The 17,416-nt window shown below is 42.8% G+C and overlaps 1 protein-coding gene across 1 annotated transcript; it reads left to right on the top strand.

Moving 5' to 3' along the window:
• Nucleotides 1-444: 444 nt before the first annotated feature.
• Nucleotides 445-16,741, top strand: NIPA1 (NIPA magnesium transporter 1). The gene is given in 6 exon segments (XM_075134778.1): nucleotides 445-552; nucleotides 555-807; nucleotides 4,658-4,705; nucleotides 8,612-8,702; nucleotides 10,001-10,161; nucleotides 11,450-16,741. Coding segments are annotated over 6 exon segments (1,173 nt in total). The 3' UTR covers nucleotides 11,962-16,741.
• The last annotated feature ends 675 nt before the right edge of the window (nucleotides 16,742-17,416 follow it).

Here is a 17,416-nt window from a genome sequence, read left to right as displayed (position 1 = left end):
AACCCCAAGGGAAAGAGAGAGCGCTGGAGAGCAGCGCTGCTCCCACACCAGAAACCCTGGCCCGGCGGGGCTCCTTCTGTCCTCCTGCAGACCACGTCCCCCTGCACATTTTCTCGCATCCCTCTGTCCTGCTGCATCGCCCTGTCCCGCATCCCTCTGCACATCCTCCCGCATCCTCACGTCCTCCCGCGCCCCCCTGCCCACGGACGCTCGCACCTCCCTCCTGCGGGGACCGCAGCTTCTGCTCCGCATTTCCCCACGCCGGGGACTCCCCCCACCCACGCCCCAAAACGCTGCAAATCGCCAGCAGCGGCAGTGGGGCCGGCACGGCAGCTCTCTGCCCGGTGCCACCTCGCCCCCCGCGGTGCCAGCGCGGAGAAGGGCGGCGCAAAGCCGTGACGTCAGAGCGGCGGCGGCGGGGAGGGGGGGAGAAATGCCATTGTTATGACGTCATCCTGCTGCCATCCCCGCGCCGGCCGGGCGCCAGGAGCCGCGGCTGCCGCCGGTGCCCGCCCGGAGCCGCCCCCGCGGGGCGGGTCGCGCAGCGCGGCGCGGCGCGGCGCAGCGCAGGGCGGGTCCCGGCGCAGAGCCGCTGCCGGGTGCGCTGGGCCCGGGCAGCCGCCGTGCCAGCAGCTCTCGGCGGGGCGATGCGGATGGCGGTCGGTGCGGCAGCGGGCGAGGGGGCAGCGCAGAGCCCCGGCCCCGCCGCCGTGTCGCTGGGCTTGAGCGTGGCCGTGGTCTCCAGCTTGGTGAACGGCTCCACCTTCGTCCTGCAGAAGAAGGGGATCGTGCGGGCCCGCGGGCGAGGTAGGGGCCCCGGCGCTGCGGCGGCGGCGGGCGGGAGCGCCCTGCCGGGGCTCCCCAGCCTCCCTCTCCCCTCCGCGCCGCCGCCCCCCGGTAACCTCCCCGGCCTCCGGAGCATCGCCCCCGGCACCGTGCGGGACGGGTCCCCCCACCCCGCGAGCAGCCCGGCCTCCCGCGGGGCCGCTCCCTCCCCTCGCCCCCGCGGAAGGGCCGCGGCTGCCCCGCGCTGCGGCAGCGGCCGGCCCGGGGCGGGGGGGGTGTGGGTGCTGCGGGGCCCAGCCCGTCCCGTGGGAGCGCGGCCGGGCGCGGATGACAGTCACCCCCGGGTCTTAGCAGGCCTTCTGCCTGGGGGGGGTCACGGTGTCGCCTGAAGCGGGGGACACCTTCCAGGCGGCTGGAGCGGGGGAGCCGGCCTTAGCGTGTCACCTTAAGCGTGTTTGACATCAGAGGTCGATGACTGGAGCGCGGCGTGAGGGATGTGATAAATTACCGAAGAGGCGGCAGGTGGAGAGCAGTGAGGGTGTATAGAGCGTAGTCATCAGCAACAGCTTCCCGATGTACGGCCTGCTCGCTGGTCTTCCGTCACACTGTAATACAGTCCCGGGGACCCGTGTGTAGGTGCGTGTGCGTACATAGGTTTCTCTTGCGGTATTTTCATGTATTTGTAGGTCTTTTCTATCCATTTCTCTGGCTCAGAGAGTTTCGTGCCGTGAATAGCACCAGCACATCTTGTCACTTGTTTATTCTAGCCCTTCCACAGACACACACCACAAGTTACATCGGTCACGTGGTGGTTTCCTTTTGTAGAAAAGAAAGGCACACCAATTACATGAAATCACTAATTTTTTCTTTTTATACTGAAATCCCATACCTCATTATTGTTTTCTGAGATGAACATGTTCAGGAACTGACTGTGCTATCTAGACAGTTTAGCCAAAACAAAGCTGTAAATTCACAGAGTATGAAGATTTTCTGTATTTTATTCTGAAATTGGAGCTCTCCAAAGCATGCAGCCTCTGAATAGCATTTTGCTAGTTGCATCTTGATGCTTTGAATATAGGAAAATGCAATATATTTATTTGTTCTTAATACCATGCTTTTATGTGAGGGGAAAGTTGTAAACACAGGTTGCATGAGACCTTTTAATTGTCTTTCTGCGGTCAATAGCCATTTGTTTTGCAGGTGATAGTGATAGTGTCTGGGGGTGTGTGAGCATGTGTCCATAGGTTCTGGGAACTCTTTCTTATGAAAAATCCTTTTTGGTGACTAGGACATGCTAGGTATTTTCTCTGTATATGTGTGTGTATGTAAATATATATATACACATATATGTATTTGAGATGGTTAGCGTTAGAGCAGCAGTGCATTTCCAGTGCCCACTGCATCTAGCATGTTCAGGGTGGATGCAGTGGGGCAGAGCAAGCTTGCAACTATATTACTACCAGCTGGCAGCCTGATCGAACAAGTTTATTTTGCCTTTTCTGCAATGACCTTACGGTTAAGGGCCTCAGACAAACTACTGTTTTGCAAGCATAGTCTCCCTTTCCCTCCAAGATGGCTGTAATCCATTTTTATTGTCCACAGAGAGATCATGTTTGCATCATAAATACAAATCTTTTTTTGTAAAGTGTCATGGTTTAGCCCCAGTGGGTAACTAAGCCCCACCCAGCTGCTTGCTCACTCCCACCCTGGTGGGATGGGGGAGAGAATCAGAAGAGTAAAAGTGAGAAAACTCATGGGTTGGGATAAAGACAGTTTAATAGGTAAAGCAAAAGCTGCGCACACAAGCAGAGCAAAACAAGGAATTCATGCCCTACTTCCCATCAGCTGGCAGGTGTTCAGCCATCTCCAGGAAAGCAGGGCTACATCACGCGTAATGTACTTGGGAAGACAAGTGCCATCACTCCGAACGTCCCCCCTTCCTTCTTCTTCCCCCCATCTTTATATGCTGAGCATGACGTCATATGGAATACCCCTTTGGTCAGTTGGGGTCAGCTGCCCCAGCTGTGTCCCCTTCCAACTCCTTGTGCACCCCCAGCCTCTTCGCTGGTGGGGTGGAGTGAAGAGCAGAAAAGGCCTTGGCTCTGTGTAAGCACTGCTTAGCAATAACAAAAACATCCCTGTGTTATCAACACTGTTTCCAGCACAAATCCAAAACATGGCCCCATACTAGCTGCTGTGAAGAAAATTAACTCTATCCCAGCCAAAACCAGCAGAAAGGGAAACAATGAGAAAACGCGCGAGAGAGGAATGACTTTCCATCCCAAGGCAGTTGGAGAAGTTTCCATTTTGCAGTATAGTTGGGTCTAATTACTCCTGAACAGCTTTCAGTGGAGCACTGGGTTAAGTGGGTGATGGGTGTGTGCCTGCCTTCTCAGTGCTGGCAGCTCTAAAACATCCTGTTTTGAAGCCATTACTGATGTTTATTTGTGTATCGTGCCGAGTGATTCGTAGTATTTCCTATTGCCGTGCTCCGTGTGGAGACATCCAGGCAAATACCTTCTGTTTCTGTCTATTAAATGTTGTGAAGCAGTGAGGTTCTGCCTTGAATCTAGCAGTCGGAGCTGTAAGCCTGAGATCGTCAGTGTCCGCTGATGTCTTTTTTCCATTGGCTTCGGTAGGTGTTGTATAATTAACAAGGAGGCACTTTTCAAGTCTTTTCTGTCTTCTCTGTTGAATCAGTAATAGAATATCAATGCAATTAGTAATCCTTGCTTAGTTAGAAACAGCAGCGGGTGACAAATATTTTGCAAAGTTATCTTACTTGAGTCAATATTTTCTATAATTTGTGCCCCCAAGAGTGTTTTTATTTTATATGCAATAACAAAAGTCTAAAAAATGATTACACCCACTCTAAAGCTGGCCATTTTCATTAGTCATTTTTCATCTCATTTCAATTATGTAGTGTGATTTCCAAGCGCTTAATATTTTATACGTCTCCAGAGTTATAGATTACTGTGTTTTTCTTTCATTTGGGATTTCAGGGTAGGTACAATATTGCCTATTGCTCCAGCAGCTCTTGAGAGAGCATCTTACCAAATAAATGCAGAGCTGAATTGCTAGAAAGAGGAGCAGAACGTAAGAGCATAGCGTGATGCCAAGGTTGTGCTCGTGGAGGCCAGGCTTTAGTTTAGCAAGCGGTCATTAGCCTTGATGTTCCACAGAAGCAGAACTTACAAAATGTGGTGCACAGGCTCCCCTGGTGCATCCCAAGGCAAGAGCCTGTAATCTGACGATGAAAATAATCATCCTTGAGCTTAGGAGACACTAAGGGACAATCCAGGGTTTTTACTCCTCTCTTTGAAATGTGGCAGTATGTCAGGAATTCAGAAGCTTCAGTCGTAGCATTTTCCAATGCTGAAATGCAGGAGGATTGGTCCACGCTCTGGTACTGCCAAAACTGCTTGCCAAAACAATTTCTCTGCTACAGTTTCTTGGATACAATTTCATTGAGGCTGTATTACCAAACGAATTGATCCAAATCATGTTTTGTTTCCATAGGTTTCCCATTCTCTTAGTAGTGGTCCTAACATGTATGTATAAGTGGCACCCTCAGAAGCATTTGGTGGCATTTTGGACACTCTTCTAAGTAATACCACATTAGCATCGCATAGGTACTTCACTGGAAACCAGAACTTCTGACTTAATATGTTGTCTTAAGAAGGTCCAACCTGGACACTTAGGCCAAATCCGAGCACCTTCTCTCTTGTTTTCCTCCCACTCTGTTGCCTTGAAGAGAAGGGTGAAGATGAAGGTCCTTAATAGTTGAGACTGTTGAAATTATTCTATTTTCTAGTTCCAATATTGCAATTTCATATTTTTCTAATACGTCTTCCTATGCTTCCTCTTTCAGGTACTTCGTACTTAACAGATATAGTATGGTGGTCTGGCACTATTGCAAGTAAGTATCTTAAAAGGTCTGATTTTATTTGAAGGGAGAAGTTGCGGTTAGATGGTGAAATGAGACATCAGGAAATCTGGGTTCTTATCTTGAATCTCACTCTCACTTGTCACGAAATTCCCATCCCTCAGAAATACCCTACCCTCAGTAAACTCTCACTCTGGCTGCCGTCTCTGATGGTGTTTGAGAAGGCAAAGAGCTGGGACAATCCCAAGTCTGTCCAGATTTCTGAACCGTTTGGTACTTGGAGCCCTTGGCAGCCGTGCGCTGCTCTGACTCTGGGTTCCTGCACCGTTTGTGTCTCTGGATTGCGCTGGTCCGCTCAGTTTCTAATAAAAGTCAAAGCTAAATAAGAAATTGTCGCTCTGCACAAAAGGGCTCATTGAGCACATGTTATGTTTTTAGATCAGAAAGCACTTAGCCAGCCTCAACTGAAAAAAAAAAATCCTTTTTGATTTCTGGTTTGACAGATACAGTTTCAGTTTTGCTTTTAATCTCCGAGATTAATGTGAAGCCTTGTGTGGTGCTGCTATGAGATCAGTGTAATTTCACTCTTAGTATCTTTGTAAACTCTGCTCAGGCTAAGTTCACTCTCTGATGTGAATCCAGAGCATGGGGAACAGCTAGCTTTCTCCTCTTGCTGTTCAGCCCTAGTTCTACCCACAAGCTTAAAATCAGACCCCACTTTTAGACTCTAACCCAACCTTTTGCGAATTATTTGGAAATGTTCTGACGCTGTTTCTGAGAAGTATATGCATCCAGTTGTGCCCCTTGTTTTGTGGCAACAAGGTAAGTCTCTGTTGTTGTTGTCTTCAAACTATGCAAAAGGAATGGAAACTGATAGATCCCTTGAAGGACAAAGTTCACAAGAAGTGTAGAAGCCACCAGAGCTTCAGAGGAAAGTCCTCAGCTAATTTAACCTGAGTTTAAGTAGTACTTTGTCAGCTTCCTCCTCTGCCACGATCACTACTGCTTAAGTGGCAATAAATCCGTGCACTGATCACTGCTGTTTATCGCTCGTGAGGCTCCAGTCTTGAATCTCCGAGCAGAAGGAGTTAAAATAAGAGAGGTCTTATTACAGGAGTTTATCTTGGTGAATCAAAGAAAATGATTTTATGCTTAAAACAGTTGACAGAATTGAATGAAGGCAAAATAGCTGAAAGAAATGGTATCAGTTGGCCTTTGTCCAGTAGCTAGGTGCAGGTATTTCAAAACAAAGCCTCAGTAAGTTTACAGAGGAACCAAGGGAAGAATTGCTTAAGGATATTATAGATTCAGAATTGCAACAGAGTCACGAACAGCAATAGCAAGGGCCAGGTAGGCACCTATGGGATGCAGAGAAAGGCGATGTTTTGGGGAATTAGCACTATGCCCAGTTATCTGGGCAAAATTATAACAGCTGACAAAATTTTCTCAAGCAGAGAATTTGGAGTCTGGATGACTAACAAAACCCACATAAACTCTATCAACTTGTTTTCACAATATTTGTTCAGATGGTGAACAAGCATTTCTGTGTTGGCATGCTGACTTGGCATAACACTGCCTAACCATTTTGGGGCCTTGGGATCCACTGGATTACTGAAGACTTCAAAGGAAGGGCTACAGATTCTGCTAAGGGATTTTTTTTAAAAGTCAAAAGAGTGATTGCAGTATGCGTACAGGTATTTCAATGAGCATTAAACTAATTAATTGGCTAATTAATTAGTTTCAGTGCAGATTTTGATAGCATAGATGTGGCTGGTTTTCATAGTGGATACATCTGTTAGCGTTTTATCACAGATGGGGAATGCGCTTGTGAAACGAATCTCCTGTTTGTCTCCACGGATTTGGGCTTTCTTTCATGTTGTGGAGCAGTGTTGGAGCTCCTGAACTGGACTTGAAGATGAAACGAGGCTGGAAGATGCACCCTAGGAACATGCCTAAGGCGCACTAGCTGCGAATAGACTTTCAGTCCGTGGGAGCAGGCTGAAGTTGGACTGACATAGAACCCCAGACGTGCCTAGAGCAGACATCTTTTGCTGTACGGTTCTACTCCTGGTCTCCTTGCTAATGTAGACATAGCAGTGTGCGCCAAGTTTTGTGTTGCAATAACTTTGGGGATATTTGCGCTCCTTTAGCAAGCTTAAAGCTTGATGTGCCTTCAAGAGCTGAAGCCATGAATGGACTTACAGCATTGATGTATCTGGAGAGGAATTTCTATCCAGAGAGGACTGGATAGGTTGGCAGCAAAAGTCCTCAACATCAGGTAGATGGTAACAATTACTGAGATTCTTTTTTTAAATTGGTCTTAATTAGTCCTGGTCTGTCATTTGTGGTGGTAAGAGACTGTTACTATTACTCCATGGTGATACTGAAAACTTCTGGGAAGTTCAGTTGCCTTACAATATGTGCAGTTTGACCGAAGATTCAGAGACCTAATTTATGGATCGGTGTTGGTTCTTCCAACAGAAAGTTAAGGCAGCTGACCTCTAAAAAAAGCAACCTTTTGTCAGAGACGCTTGGAAATATATGTAATCTGCAGAAACACAGCCTGCTAGCTGTGTCCCATCCTCCGTACAAGATCTGCCCCAGTGCCTTCAGATGCCTTGAAGATAATGCCAAAGTTGCCACGTACGTCTGCTGAAAAACATTCCCGAGGCTGATAGCTGAGTTACTCTGTTCCCAGGGGCAGGGAGAATTGAGGAGACCATCACTGACTCTTGTGCTCTAGAAATGCTGCTTACTAACTTCTCTGGCTCATTCCTGCACGTAGAAGAAGCCTCAGTGAATTGAATTAGTATAATTTTGCCACACTCTGCCATTTTGTAAGTTTGTTTGTCTCCTTCGTGTTTCCTGTAGCTTACAGAGGTTTTCAGCTCTACTGATAATGTGAGCTAATTTGGTAAATTAAATGTTTGCACAGTGCTTTGCAGGTGTAAAGACCAGGATGATGGTAACGATATTTGATAGTGGAGGGCAATGCCAGCCTGAGCGTAAAGACAGCTTGGATTCTTGAAATGTTTTTAAATGCTGATAATGGCTCTTAACATCAACTGGAAATTTGAGCTGTATGTAATTTGTGTGCAGTCTCAAGGTTCTTGCCAGTTACCACAGACCCTGTAACTATGCGAGCATCACGTTGACCTATTACAAACTTGCCAGCACTTGCAAAACCATCCAGCTTTTCTTTTCTAACTGAAAACTTGAACGCACAAACTGTTTATCACAGCTGTGATGTGCAATAGTGTGGTACATCTTGGAATTTGCTTTTATTGGGGGAAGGAAAAAAATAAGATTGTGAGGCTCTTATTGTGACTCGTCAGGGGTCTGTTCTTTTTACAGTGGTCAGGAATTACTTTTGATGTTATATAGTGGTGTGAAAATCTGATGTGGTCTACTGTATATTGAAGAGCCCTTATGCATGTGCTTCGTATTTCATTAGTAGATTCCTTTCCTCAGTACTGTCCTTATTTTCCCCCCAAAAGGTAACACTGCTGTTAGGAGCTATAACGAAGTGCATTCGTGTTACACATATGCACGTTTTAAAGCTGAAATCATGGGTTATATATACTTTTAGCCCTTCTCATATAAATATTTGAGTGTAATATTGAGATACCTGAGTGTAACACACGAGTGTTTCTAATTCATAGTCTTCTTTATATTCAACTAAAAGAAGTTCCAAATGAGATTATTTACTGTGTCCTCTTGGATCTTCTTGTGTGGCAAATATAAATCCTATATTAAAAAATAATTAAAAAATATAGAAGAATTCCCGCCATTTTGTTTAAGTGCAAAATTAACAGAGCTAAGCAAATTTGTAACATCTGTTTTCCAGTTAGGTCAGTCTTTCCCAAACACTATTGGGTAAGTTTTCATTGCTTCTTTTTACAAAGGGATTTAAAGGCTTATTTCTGGTTCTCTTGACAGTGGCTCTGGGTCAAATAGGGAATTTCTTGGCCTACACTGCAGTCCCAACTGTGCTAGTGACGCCCTTGGGAGCTCTTGGCGTTCCATTTGGGTAAGAGTTTGCTTTTCTTGTTCTTATCTAACGTTGTTGCTACTTAATAAAATGTCAGAGAGACTCGGTGGTCACCGGAGGTCCACTGAGAAGATGTCAGGCTTATGAGTGTTAATGATGTGTTATAATGTCAGCTATTCCTGTTCCCCCCAGCAAAGTGGCGGTGGGGGAGTGGGTGGGGGCAAAGGCAATGGTGAAGAAAAGGCTCCTGAGTACCTTCTGCTTTAACTATCACTATGATCCGGAACAGATAAACATCTCTTCTTTTTTTTTTTTCCTTTTTTTTCCCCCCTCTCCCCCTTTCACTGCAGTTGATCTGGACTATTCTACTTACTCTCTTATTCACAGTTCCCTTAGTATGTAGATCTGTCCTTTTGTCTCACATTCTTTTTCTCCCCTGCTATCCCGACCCACATGTGTTTATTGAGGCTGATTTTCATTTAATTGGATTTGGCCCCGTTTCCTGAAGTGGGAGTCCCTTGCATATGCATGCCCACAGCTTCTTGAATGTTATGCTCATGTGAAGGGAGGGAACAAAAAAGGCAGTGAGTGTTCCTAAAAGGAGTTTCATATGCAACTAAAATGTTTGGTGAATAGCTAAACTACAGTTGTGAACCTACTGCAGTGAAAAAGTACAATTCTTTAAAAACAAAGCTGTGCATTGCCTGGAGATTTTTCTGTTGCCTACTGTTGGCTGCTGAACGATGTCTCTGGCTGCCCTGGTCATCCACTTCTGAGTGCAGATTGCTTTGTGTGGGCTTCACAGCTGTCTTAGTTTTATACACCACGAAGCACAGCGATGATGGTGCTCTACTTAACACCTATCATTTTATCCTAGGCGACATAATTTTGTGTATTTCGGTCAACTACGTGTCTGAGCTGAGCCCTGTGATCTTTGTAACCAAGGACCACTTATATCTCATGACTGCGTAGCACCTATAAAATGGGGCTTCATGACAGCCAAATTGTTAACGGGTAGATATCTGCCTTGGGTGCCAGATGCCTGGTTTGGGGTTTGGGTTTTTTTGGAGGTGGTGATTTGGTGTTGGTTTTGGGGATGTTGTGGTTGGGTTTTTTGTTGTTTTTTTGTTTGGGTTTTTTTTCCTGAGATGAAACATCAAGAATTGATTAAGACTGAGACTGGATGAATCTTTCCTAAGATAAGTCAGAAATGCATTTTGAGGATCCAACGACATTTGATACCGTTCCTTAAAAGGGAAATGCATGTGGGACATCACTGTTGGAGCATTATTAACAGGATGTAGTCAAACTTCCAATTTTCTTCCTCTTTGTGAAAGGTCCATTTTAGCTTCTTATTTACTGAAAGAAAAACTGAACATTCTTGGCAAGCTGGGATGTTTGCTGAGCTGCGCTGGGTCTGTTGTTCTCATCATCCATTCTCCAAAGTCCGAGAGTGTAACAACTCAGGCTGAGCTTGAAGAGAAGCTTACAAATCCAGGTACTTTGTTCTTTTATTAACTCAATGATTTTGTGAGAGTGATCAAGAGCACTCAGGAGGAAGAGGCTTACCGCTTCCATCAGGTAGGAAAATTGACTTCTGAAGAAACCATGATGTGACAGAGGCAAGCCAGTACAGCTTTTTTGTGGGAAGACTGTGCCTTGCTGTGCTTGGTACTGTCAGATTTATTGATACATGTTGCAGAAAGGAAAATGTGGATACTTTTGAAAATGTTATCCTGCACAGCAAGCTCAGAACAATGGCCATTTGAACTTTTCTAAAATTATGAAAAAGTGTATCTTGCTACTTAGAGATGAAAGGTATAATTCTAGGGTCTCAATTTAAGTTGTTTTATACAAAACAAAAAATACTGATTGTCTTTTGTTCTTTAACTCTGCATTTGTTTTTTTATTAAATGTTTACACTAGATACCAGTTATGTTCCCAGCAGATTTCTTTGCACAATAAAGGTGTGTAGAAATACGCTGTTAAGACATATGCTGAAGTGCCTGTTCTTTCTCACAGAGAATGTAAAGCCCCACTAGCTCCTGGAGGGGACAGACTAGTGCTAATACGTGCCAGACCCACTTTTATTTTTCTTGCATGAGCTAAACTGCCAACTATTGTTATTTCCTTCAATTGCTTTAGGTGGGAGAAACTCAAACCTAATAACATCAGCTATCCAAAAAAAGTGCAAACAAAGAAAAGAAAACAAATACCCTGGTCTAAATTTACCATTTCAATCTGACCAAAAGGAATTGGAAATATGTTTCTTTAAAACTGTAAAGCATGAAATGTTTTTCACCAGTCTAATCTGTGTACTGATGCTATAATGTAAATGATAGGGCCTCCCAGTTCTTCCAACTCTCCCTACTCACCTTAATGGGATCTAACTTCATGTTTAAGCTCTGTCCTAGATCCACGCACCATGCTTTATTGAACTGGTTATTAATGAGGTGTTATCACTGCTGTCATAGGGGGCTTTAAGGACCATAATCTTGATGGAAGAGAGAATGAAAAAAAAAAAGCCATCTTAAATCCAGTTCAAATGTGCAACAGTGTGTATTTTGCTACATGGTGCTTTGTTTTACCCAAAGAACATGACGTCATCAGTTGCAGATGCCCACAACATCTCTAAAAGCTCAGTGATTCGGATCTATATTCAATAGCAAATCTTAATCCTGGTGTATATCTGAAGTTCACTGATATGACATGATTTGCCTGCCAAAATCTTTAGAAGACCAAGAGTTCTCACCTTGCTATTATCTTGTTTTCTTTTTGTTTTCCAGTTTTCGTGGGTTATCTCTGCATAGTGCTGCTAATGCTTCTCCTGCTTATCTTCTGGATAGCCCCAGCTCATGGACCTACTAATATCATGGTTTACATCAGTATTTGCTCTCTGTTGGGCAGTTTCACTGTTCCCAGCACAAAAGGCATTGGGCTGGCTGCTCAAGATATCTTTCACAATAACCCCTCGAGTCAAAGGGCTCTGTACCTCTGCCTGGTACTTCTGGCAGTATTAGGATGTAGCATTATCATTCAGTTCAGATACATCAATAAGGCACTGGAATGTTTCGACTCCTCTGTGTTTGGTGCCATCTACTACGTTGTGTTTACCACCCTAGTCCTGCTGGCTTCAGCCATCCTTTTCAGGGAATGGAGTAATGTAGGAGTGGTAGATTTCTTGGGAATGGCTTGTGGATTCACCACAGTATCTATTGGAATTGTTCTCATACAAGTCTTCAAGGAATTCAACTTCAATATCGGGGATTTAAATAAACCTAACATGAAGACAGATTAAAATATTTTTTGAGGGGAAACTGGATGGCTCAGGGAAGGATGCAGAGCCTTTCATTTCCAGGTCACTGATCCAAATATGATTCAGGTTGGTAGTTACCCTCTGACGATTTGGTGGCCTACGTGAAATGAATTGGAGGCCTCCATCCAGTTTCAAAGGAACAGTTGTCCGTCTACCCCAGTCAACACAATAAATGACCTTAATTGGAACCACTGATTGAGTCAGCATAGAGACCGATGTATTTCCTTACTGTAAAAGGTAATCCATCAGAAAAGATCTGGCGATATTCTGACAGACCTGTGTATGAAAGCTTGTATTGTGGCTTCTGAGGTACCGTTTCTGTGGGCAGAGAACATCAGTTTCTAATGCACTCAATCTGACACCATTCATGAGTGATGTACACCTTAAAATATGGGGGAAAAAAGTGAGTGGAACAATTTGTTAATCTCAATATAGCAATGTGTTCACCGTCAAGGCTGTGAATTCTGAGACAAATGTTGGTTGAACCATGGACTGCAGATTTGTCCTTTTTAGTGACTGTCTCGGCAACTTGGTCTGCCATGCGGTGAAGACACTGGGGAGTTTTAAATTGAATTCTTTACACAGAGTAGTGGACCCTTAAAAATCTTTCACTAATTACTTATCAGCTGATGGTAGTGTCCAGGTGTGCATTTTTCTTTGTAACTTATGTGCATTAAGACATACCACATTCATCTGAAAGTTTTTAATTGAGAGCAGACAGAAAGACTGTGAAGGATGTGGAAATGATGCACAGACTCATTGCCTGTATGGTGGCTTATTTGTAAGCAGCTCAGAACTATTTCAGTGCCTTTGTAATCCAAAAATACTGCATAAATGTGAATGTATTTGTTTCAGGTGGCCTACACTGGTTTAATAATCCAATTTCACTGTCTATAATATTGGACTGTATTCAAATTCTAAACACATAAAGCATCCAGAAGGAGCCCCACATTTTTGAAAGAATTCACAAACCTGAACTGAAACCCTTAGATGCCTTGACAGCTTCTGAAAAACATAGTCCTAATGGGAAGAGGTAATCTAGGGGAGGACTGTTTAAAGCAGTCCAGCATTCCTTTATTTTAGTTAAGTCACTAAATACAGGAAACCATTTTGTGAAGTAGCTAATAAGGAGGGACCACAGAAAACTTGAGAGGGAAGAGCATGAGATTTCTCATAGCTCAAAAAAAGATGGTCTGTTCCTCTTGTAAGGTGGGAGAAGGAGGTTACAGACTGAAAAAGCCTAGGCATTCAGAGAGCTGAGTTTCAGATAACCAACAGGGATATACATCCAGATCTGTAATTTACAGACCTGTGTGAACAGTTCAGCCGTAATATTTTGACAAGTAGTACAGACAGCTTAAGCTATGATTGGAATGATTCTGAACTGTTCCGTTAAACCATTTAGAGAGTATTGATATGTCAAAGAAATAGCTAATTTTCAAGTTCTACTTGTATTTGGTAGTTAAAACATCACGAGTCAAAAACTCGTAAGGAAAGCTGAAAAGTAATGAACGTTGGTTTCCGTTTCAGTACAAAAATGGAAGGGTGCAGTGGAACTCAACATCTCTAATTCAGAACATCTCTTGAAACAAACAAAAAACCCCACCGTGATTACAAGACAGTACTTGAAAAAGTTCATGACACTTTATCAAGAAATCATGCATGTAGCTTTGTGGCTGGCTGACAGGAATGTGGACGTTGATTAATGGGGAGTAATACTGTCCACTCTCATGATGTTTTTTGTGGACCTGAATTAATGTTACCTTAAAACTCAGCCTCCGTTTTCATTTAAAAGGAATGTTATAAGCCCTTCAGATGGCAGCAATAATCGTGAACAGTGAATCCTAAAGATTTAGTATTCTGAAGGGACTGTTCTGAGGGAGTAAGAGCCCCGCTATATCGTCTGGAAGCTTGTTTTATAACTCAGACTGGGGGGGAATGACCCTGAGTTGGCAGAAACGTAGGTTTGTTATAGGCCAGCAGGGAAACTGGGTATCTTGGTGAAATAAAATAGCGCTAGCAGGGAAAAGGCCATCTTCATGGATTTTCAAATATTGTGTATGGTTTCTAGAAAGTTGTAGAATGTAGATGAGGGGAATTGGACTATGAAAGCTGGTTAAAACTAACCTCTGTCCATTATTGATTGGAAGATGGTATCTTGGTTCTCAGCAGACAGTTATGTTTTGACATATTAATTCCCTTTTTTCTGATTGAAACTGGAATTGTACATAGGTTATGAGATCTATAGTGACCTACTTTTTAAAACAATATTTTCTGAAGCAGTCAAGCTGTCTTTTCAAAATTCAAATTCAGAGTTCATGAGTTGCATGTTAGTTTTGTACTAGCCTTTAATCTCTGAAGACTTCTGTGAAAATCTTTAGGTCAGAATGGAAATGATTGTGGTCCCATCTTAGTCCTCCTTTGGCCATATTTTTTTGTCTTGTTTTGTTTTAAAATTCATTCCTATTTTTTTAGAAAGTGCCTATCCTAGTATGTTAGGTGCGTATGCAAATTATTAGTGAATATTAGATCCAAAATAACTTGACTGCCCTGTCTAAACCGTGCCATTTTCTGCCCCCCCCCCCCAAGTTTACTTGATAAGCATTCACTATGCAGAGTAAGAATAAAGTAGCAGCCGTGTTCTGTGGTCCTCTGACCATCCTTACAGCTGATAAATGTCTGCATAGGTTTCTTCTCTTCTCCCCAGCTGCTCCTCATCTGTGATGAGCTTTCTAGAAATGTCTAGTTAACCTTGTTGTTTAAAACAGAGATGTCAAAAGCCAGCACATAAGGTGAAAGAAATTCTCGTGGCCTTGCGCATCATTTATATCTGCAGCCTTTTACATCATGAATGCTAAATAATGGAAACCTTTATTTTTGCTACTTTGTTCAGTATGCAGCAGTGTTCTTTTGAGTTCTGCTGTACCTGGATCTGGTTCGGTTCTAATTTTAGAAATGTATTAGCATTTTCTGTTGTCACTGTTGGTATGATTTTTCTCCCCTCCATCCCACACTCTCCTCGTTCTAGGTGTCCTACCTTTTAGTCCCATTGCTTTTCTGATTTAAAAGGAGACATTGTTGAATTTTACCCATTCCCTCTTTTTTTTTCACCCCTTTGACAAGTAAGCACTTTGAATAAGACAGATATCTGAGTTCCATCATCTCAGGGAGCAAATGTGCATAGTTGTCTCCTGAGCTTTGGTGTCCCTCATGGGTCTGCCCTTTTCACGTTCTCTTTGCGTTACGTCTATCAATAGCTACGAGCCAGGTGACTTCACAGTTCCGATTCCAAAGTAGAAGTGGGAGAGGCTATACATACAAAAAGTGGACTCATTACAGGGGTGGGATGCATTTGAATTAAATTCAAATCGATGTGAAAGGCGTTTCCCTCCGTATGTCTGGCTCCTATTAATACTTGTCAAACATATTTACTTGGTACTCACTTGAAGGTAGCTCTTTGATCATTATCCCTTCAGTCTGTAGAGGATTTACATGTGTCAGTCACTATCTTTCTTAGGTGTGAAACACAAAAATCCCTCAAATGTTCAGTAGGAGAATAGAAACCTTTTTGATACAACCAAAAAAAAATTTGTTACATCTTACTTATGTAAAAAAGAAAAAATCTAAACAAGTTATCTGTATTGACTTTCCAGGACTCTGTATGTGTAAATAGAGCCTATTTATTAGTGAGCTGCAACTAACATTAATAATAACCTGTCATATCACAGTTTGACAAGTGAGGCTTCCTATTAATAATCTGGGTTTATATAAACATATGTATTTTTCTGAAGTAACTAGCACTGAAAAATGAAAACACTGGATTTTATTTGTTGAAATACTAGAATCTGAGATTTAGCTTTCCTTTTTATTTAAAAAACGGGGTTGTATTTGAAGGAAGATTTGGGGTTATTACATATGGGGTGCTTAAAATGGGCCATTCTTTGCACGTTATACCCCTCTCACCTTCTTGTTTTATAAATATAAACCATCAAGGATTCTACAGATCTTCCTCAGTTGTCTTGAGATGGTGCAACTGCAGAAATTTTACTGTTAAATCAAATGTTATCAAATGTTTATCTATTACCTGTTATCTTTTCTTTACAGAGATTAGTCTTCGTAATAACTCTTTGGTGCTACTGAATATGGGCTTAAGTGATGCAGAATTTTAGTAGGCACCAATGATGTCAACAGTTATTATTACTAGTGCCCAAGAGTTTCAGACAGCAGTGTTGAAATATTATGGATTAAGAAATCTTTTTTAAAAGCTGCAAATAATTTTTTCAATTGTTTTTTGTTGTGGTTCCCTCCCCACCCCCCTACCCCTAGACAATTGCTCTACAGTGTGGAAAGTATTACACAAAAGGGGTATTTTTAAGTTAAATCCTTTTTCAACGGTGGAACGTTCTCTCTCTTCTTTTTTTTTTTTTTTTTTTTATTTCCTGGAATGTAAAAAATAGTCCTAATGGGATATGGGGAAAAGGTGGACAGCAACAAATGTAAGTGTCAGGTTTGGTTGCTTCAATGTTATTGCAATATAGTTACTACAGATTACATAAAAATGGTTTATTTTATTAGCTTTCAAATAATGTACATATAGATTTGTTAATGGCTTACAAGTCAAGCTTACTCTCTTTGCTTTTTAAGAAATAGTTATAGGCATGTTGTATTTGCCTTGTGTAAATTATAAAAGGCTATTTATTAAGTTTTCTGATAACTAATCTATTTATTAACCTGTATTGTTTTAAAATAAATGATTTATTTCTAGCTCAACGCTTGTTTCGTGACTCCTCCTCTTTATCACACGGGGGGGGGGGGGAATCAGTTTCCCACACATCTAGATGCTGTACAGCCTAATCTCAATTCCTAAGCCCAAACTATTTCCATTACCCTTTAATAAAATAGCACTCTGCTTTTACTGAGAGTAACAGATTCTTTCATGGGTAAGATCAGGGCTCAGTTGTTGTATAGTGGTGTCTACCATCAAGCTGGAGTTTTAATGTCTTTATTGTACTGAAGTTTGCTAACAGGTAAAATGAACGCTTCTCTGGCAGAAATGTTTGTTGGGGCCTGAGTCACTTCAAACTGTGTCTTAAGGGTTATCATGTGCTCTGTGCATGCGTTCCTGTACATTGGCTACTTGCTAGAGCTTTTATTTCAAGATCTGCTACTCCACAGTTGGGTGTGCATCGAGTGGTAACAGCTGTAAGGGAGTCTGTGTCGCCAGTCTAATTTACTGTCACGAGAGCTTCCTGCAGAAAGAATCACTTGGAAAATTACAGTGGCTGCCCATCTAATCCTTCACCTGAAATTCCTAGCTCCTCATATTAGGTACTGGCAAATACATGGCTTTGACTTTCAGGCATGTTTTTTTTGTTTTGTTTTTTTTTTTTTAATGGTGGGATTTATGATTAAGAACGGTTCCTGTCTTTGTGCTTAT

This window comes from Calonectris borealis, chromosome 1 (assembly GCF_964195595.1).
Source record: "Calonectris borealis chromosome 1, bCalBor7.hap1.2, whole genome shotgun sequence".
NCBI lineage: Eukaryota > Metazoa > Chordata > Aves > Procellariiformes > Procellariidae > Calonectris > Calonectris borealis.
Note: the sequence above shows the minus strand (reverse complement) of the source record. Positions and strands in the feature narration are given on the sequence as shown.